The sequence below is a fragment of the Arachis ipaensis genome, chromosome B05 (assembly GCF_000816755.2).
Source record: "Arachis ipaensis cultivar K30076 chromosome B05, Araip1.1, whole genome shotgun sequence".
Classification (NCBI taxonomy): domain Eukaryota; kingdom Viridiplantae; phylum Streptophyta; class Magnoliopsida; order Fabales; family Fabaceae; genus Arachis; species Arachis ipaensis.
In genome coordinates, this window is record NC_029789.2 from 14,354,661 (window position 1) to 14,360,903 (window position 6,243).

The 6,243-nt window shown below is 34.8% G+C and overlaps 1 protein-coding gene across 1 annotated transcript; it reads left to right on the forward strand.

Moving 5' to 3' along the window:
* LOC107643029 (protein NRT1/ PTR FAMILY 6.3) lies at positions 806–4,261 on the forward strand. The gene is made up of 5 exons (XM_016346564.2): positions 806–1,017; positions 1,115–1,292; positions 1,394–1,433; positions 1,758–2,329; positions 3,098–4,261. The coding sequence occupies exons 1-5, from the start codon at positions 903–905 to the stop codon at positions 3,969–3,971; spliced, it is 1,779 nt and encodes a 592-aa protein (XP_016202050.1). The 5' UTR covers positions 806–902; the 3' UTR covers positions 3,972–4,261.

The window sequence follows — 6,243 nt, forward strand, 5'->3', positions numbered from 1 at the left end:
CATGGAATTTGTCTCGATCAACAGTTCTTCCTAGTTGTTGTCACGTGCAACAAGAAAAGAAGAGGGCGTAGGAAATTAAACAAGAAGGTCACTACAAGATGAAGATATATAAAATTGAAAATTTCTTGATATGTATGTACATATACATTCTTTTCTTTTTTCAGCAACAATTATAGCAATTTATTCAAATATTTCATATTAATTTATGTCAAATTGTATCGGTTCTCTGACTGAAAGAAACAAATTAAACTATTACCAAACACAAATTCAACAAAAGGAAATCTACTGAAGTTAACATATATTTATTATATGTTACGTTGCACAGTTAGTTGATGGTTGTCATCAAGAAATCCCACAACTTGATTGAAGGGAATATGTAAGCTAAGCCACCTCCTGAAATCATTATTAGCTCTTGTCTATCTCCTTATTATTACTATTATTGTTTAAGAGAAATATATATTAGCGTAAATAGATGGAGTTTGAAAATTGGATATAATAGTTATAGAATAATATAGTTAAATTGAAGAAGCGAAACTAATGAAAGGAGGCAGCGTGTGGGAACATAAAGAGAGAAATAATATAAGGTGAAAACTAAGATAGAGTTTTTTTCGTATAAAATTAATAGTTAAAAATGGTTAAATAATTTAAAATGTTTAATTAAATTATTATTTATTAATTTTTAATTATTAATTTTATATAGGGTTAATTAAAGCGCAGGGTGGTGGAACATAAATTCAATAATAATAATAATAAAAAGAATAATACTACTGTTCCATTATGGCCCTTTCCTTGTTGTATATAAAGGGGTGAGCCCGGTGGATCCTGAGGCATAGCACCCCTTACTTCTCCCATAGAAGCTTCACTATCTGATCTGATCTTCCATTAATTTAATTTGTAGCATAATGAGTGCTCTCCCCACAACACAAGAGAAAACAATCCCAGATGCCACCAACTACAAGGGTGCTCCGGCAGAGCGGTCCAAGACCGGTGGCTGGTCTGCCTCCGCCATGATTCTAGGTCACTTCTTCATTAATCAACTCATCATCATGATATCTATATATATATCTCTTCTTCTTCTAGCTAGTCTTATTGATTATATATGTAATAATAACAGGAGGAGAAGTGATGGAGAGGATGACGACACTGGGTATTGCGGTGAATTTGGTGACGTACTTGACCGGTACCATGCACTTGGGCAATGCTGAATCTGCCAACGTTGTCACTAACTTCTTGGGCACCTCATTCATGCTTTGTTTGCTCGGTGGCTTTCTTGCTGACACCTTTCTCGGAAGGTACTATATATAGATAGATTATATCCTCCCATCCCTTTTACTTTCTTTCTTTCTTTCAAGTTTCATTCTTCATTTCCTTCTTTCACTTTGATGATTGGCAGATACCGCACCATTGCCATCTTCGCTGCTGTTCAAGCAACGGTAATATATATGTTTCTAACTTTTTCATACATGTATGTTTAATTTGTTTCTTGTTTCGATATGTTCAATAAAGATGGACATAAAACATATCCAGCCAGCATAGATCTATTTAATTAACTGTAAAAATTTAAGTAAAATCGACTTTAAGTAAAATTGATATCTGAGAGTTGTTAAATAAAAATATAGTTAAATCATCTAATTAACTCAGATATTAATTTCACGTGAACTCGACTGCACCTGAGTTTTTACCTTAATTAATTTTAAACTCCTTAGTTAATTAATTATTATACACTGATGTCTAATAAAGAAATAATAAATAAACAGGGGGTGGCGATCTTGGCTATGTCGACGAAAATACCAAGCTTACACCCTCCAAAATGCACAGGAGACAGTGGGGGACCTTGCGAAAGAGCCACCAGCAAACAGTTAACGGTGTTATACTTAGCACTTTACATGACGGCGCTTGGCACCGGAGGCCTCAAATCAAGCGTATCCGGGTTTGGTTCAGACCAGTTCGACGATACTGACGAAAAAGAGAGAAAGCAAATGCTTAAATTCTTCAATTGGTTCTACTTCTTCGTGAGCACAGGGTCTTTGGCGGCCGTGACTGTTCTTGTGTACATTCAGGACAATCAGGGAAGGGTTTGGGGTTATGGAATATGCGCCGTCGCCATTCTGGTTGCTCTTACTGTGTTTCTGTCAGGCACTAAGAAGTACCGTTACAAGAAACCGGTGGGTAGCCCATTGACTCAGATTGCGGTGGTGTTTGTGGCTGCTTGGAGAAAGAGGCACTTGCAACCTCCTTCTGATTCTTCTTTCTTCTTTCACGAGGATTACATAGCTGCTGACGGACTCCAATCCAACAAACAAAGGTTGCCGCACTCCAACCAGTTCCGGTAATATATATAGTTTTCCCGCTCTCTTTCTTTTTCTTTTTAAAGAATATATAATAAGAAATGAGAAAAAAATTGTCTTTTATTCTAGAAAAAAATTATACAAGCTTCACGTAAAGTTGATAACAAAATTGTTAAATAATTTAATTGATTTGACTAAATTTTTATCTAATCACTTTTAACTATTAATTTTACATAGTACTGTACTTGAATTTCTATCCACTGTGAAGATCGGACTTTGTGGTGTGTGGAGAGACACAACGTTTCGCTAATGAAAAACTTAATTTGAAGAGTAATAAGGAGGAATGTACACCTTAGTTTTCTCTTGATGTTTAATTTATGAGTAATGTTATATGTACACTAAAATTAATTACTAAAGTCAGTTATTAGTATGGAAAGACTATATCATTTGAGTTATAATTTATTTACTTTTAATGTTTAATTTATAATAGTATATAATAGTGTATATTTAAAGTAAAATTAATTATTATAGTTTGGTTATGCAACTCACGAGGGGCAGGGTAGCTTTAATCTCTAGAGATGTTCACGAGCATGCAACAATAACCTCCCATTGCTGCCTCTCTCACGGACAAGAAGGCTATATACTTGTATCCTAAACCAATAACCAATAATTAAATATTCGTGTAAATTATATATTATTTGGAAGTCCAGATAATACAAGAATATAATATATTGTGCATGCATGGGAAAGAAATAGGTAAGCTAGCTGGATATAGATTGTTATTTAATTGAATTATGTTGACGGAGCAGGTTCTTAGACAAGGCTGCAATGAAGGATTCAAGTGGAACAGAAGCGATGAAGAACAATAAATGGTATCTAACAACCTTAACGGACGTAGAAGAAGTGAAATTGGTTTTAAGAATGCTTCCGATATGGGCAACGACAATCATGTTTTGGTGCATCCACGCACAAATGACAACATTCTCGGTCTCACAAGCGGTCACCATGGACTGCCACATAGGAAAAACCTTCAAAATCCCTCCGGCATCCATGACCGTCTTCCTAATCGGAACCATCCTCCTAACCGTCCCCTTCTACGACCGCTTCGTGGCTCCGGTGGCCAAGAAACTCCTCATGAACCCGCACGGGCTCAGCCCCTTGCAGCGCGTGGGCACGGGCTTAGTGTTTTCGGTGTTGTCCATGGTGGCAGCAGCCGCAATAGAAATTAAGCGGTTGAAAGAAGCAAGATCACATGGACTGGTGCACACTCCCCATAGCAAGATCCCAATGACTGTGTTCTGGCTAGTTCCGCAGTTCTTCTTGGTGGGTGTGGGAGAAGCGTTCATGTACATGGGACAACTTGATTTCTTCCTGAGAGAGTGTCCGAAAGGGATGAAAACAATGAGCACTGGTTTGTTCTTGAGCACGTTGGCGTTAGGATTCTTCTTTAGCTCCTTGTTGGTCTCCATAGTGAATAAATTGACGGCGCATGGAAAACCATGGCTTGCCGATAACCTCAACCAAGGAAAGCTCTATGATTTTTATTGGCTTTTGGCTTTGTTGAGTGCTATCAATGTCGTCATTTATTTTGTTGCTGCTAAGTGGTACGTTTACAAAGAGAAAAGATTTGCTGAGGTTGGTATCGAATTGGAAGAACAAGAAAACGTTGGTAACTTCCATTAATTAATAGGAATTAATATATATCATCACAACGCACGGAACTTTCTCTCCAAATTCAACTGCCTTCTTTTTTCTTTTTCTTTTTTTTCTCCAATAACTGCTGGTGCTTGTATTATTATGCTAAAAACAAAAATATCTTCAAGTTAAATTTAAGTGCTAGCATTATTGTTTGCCATGTACGTAGGCTTGTAACCATAGTTTCTGTGTATATATAAAGCATGTGGGAAAGAGAAAATAGAAAAAAAATGATGAATAGTTTGCTTTAGAATTAAATCTTGTTGAATTTGTACTCATTTAGCATTTTGTATTTTGTTTTCTTTCAAATGTATTAGTGAGCCTCACCAAAATTTATTGGATAATGCCTAGCAGAGAATCATGCACATCATATGATATAATTGGACGAAAAAGTTATTGTATATTAACTTCTATTATTACTCCAATATCATTAGACAACATAGATAAGATACACACACTTTTGTCTTCGTATTAGAAATTGATACGAGCGGTTGAAGTATTTGACTTTTCAAAAAGTATTATTTATGCGTCTAAAGGCTTATCCTTTTACTGAGTCAGCAAATCCAGAATAACACAACTCAACAAATAACTTTGATAAATCATAAGCACAATGATAATCTGTGAGTTCATATTCGAATAATTTTCGTTATTTTCATTTTAGTTTATCCTACCCACTCTTAATAATACAACACAAAGAAATAAAGATGTCAACATAACTTGGACATTTTTATAGAAAAATTTACTATTAAAATAAAAAGATACTCAATCATAACGGACTTTGAATATGTATAGTTAAAAATTTTCTCATATTATAAAATTATGTATAACGAGTTAAATCTCAAAATAGTTACTCAGATTCACGAAATATATTAATTTAATACTTGACTTATCAATTGATCTACATTCTTAAGATTGTAAAAAATGTATCTAGTTAATCCTTCATCTCATTTTCAGTTATTTAACTATGTCGCCAATAATGACGTGAAAAATGAATACCATGCTCGAACTTGCTTTCACTGTTCTTGGGCTCTAATCCCGTCGAAATTTGCCTTCGCTTTCAACATCTATCCGTATCCTTTCTATACTCTTCTCAACGTCAATCGTGCTTCATAGGGCACCATCTTCACGATTCGTGGCGACGCCTCCCAGACCTTCTCCTCCAGTAATTTCTAACTCGACAATCGCACCACCATGTTTGAGTTCGACGCCACAACATTTGCTGATGAGGAATTAGAGCCCGATTGAGATGACTCCGGCTTAGTTTCAGAAAGCTTTGGAAGATCGACGGTGTCATAAAAAAAAACCGATTCGACAGCTCTACCGGCTAAAAAGGAGATTGGAGGAAGAGAGAGCCTATAATGTTATAGACAAAGATGCTAGAATAGTGTGTATGGGTATTAAAAAATACAGAGTAAGCATAAGAGGAAAAATTAAACGACGCAGAAGCGTATATAAATGCCTACAGTAAGTATGAAAGCCTGCATTTGGCGGCGGTAAGATTATGGCCGAAAATGAAGTGAAAGACTAATTAAATATATTTTTTACAATTTTAAAAACGTACATAATGGAATTAGTAAATCAAAACCTAAATAAGTGCAATTCGTAAAATCTCAAAAACTAATTTAAGGTTCGGTCCTGCTACGTTACCAACAGCATTTCTATCAATTTCTGCCAATTTTTATTTATAATTGTGTTTAATGGAAGTGTCTTTGTGGATGTGTCTAATAAAAATATCTTTTTTATAACTGTGTTTAATAAAAATATCTTTATAGATATATTTTTTAGATGTATCTCTTTATATATGTGTTTAAAATATAATAATTAATTATTATTAGTAATAAGTTGGCAGATAATATGTTACTATCCTATACTTTTCTTTTAAAGTTTAACTCTACGTATAATTAAACGGTGAAACTAGGCCCCTGACATCTTAATTATTGGTATTATATTATTATATAATAATGCCAGTCTTTAACGAGGTCCGACAAGATATCTCTGTTTTCTTGTCTTGTTTTTTAGAACCGTTATTACTTGTACAATGAACAAGAATCTTTAGGGCCTCGGTGCAGTACTCCTTGGGCCGATAAATCTATCATTCTGGGTGGGCCTTTTGGGGGCCCATAATCTCTTTTCAAAAACAAAAGTAAAAATATAAAATATTTGTCCAGCCTCAAGAAAAAATAAGAGTTTAATTAATAACTTTTTGTCAAACCCCAAAATAGCCACTCAAATTGGCTACGTGCATAAAATAGTCTTTAAG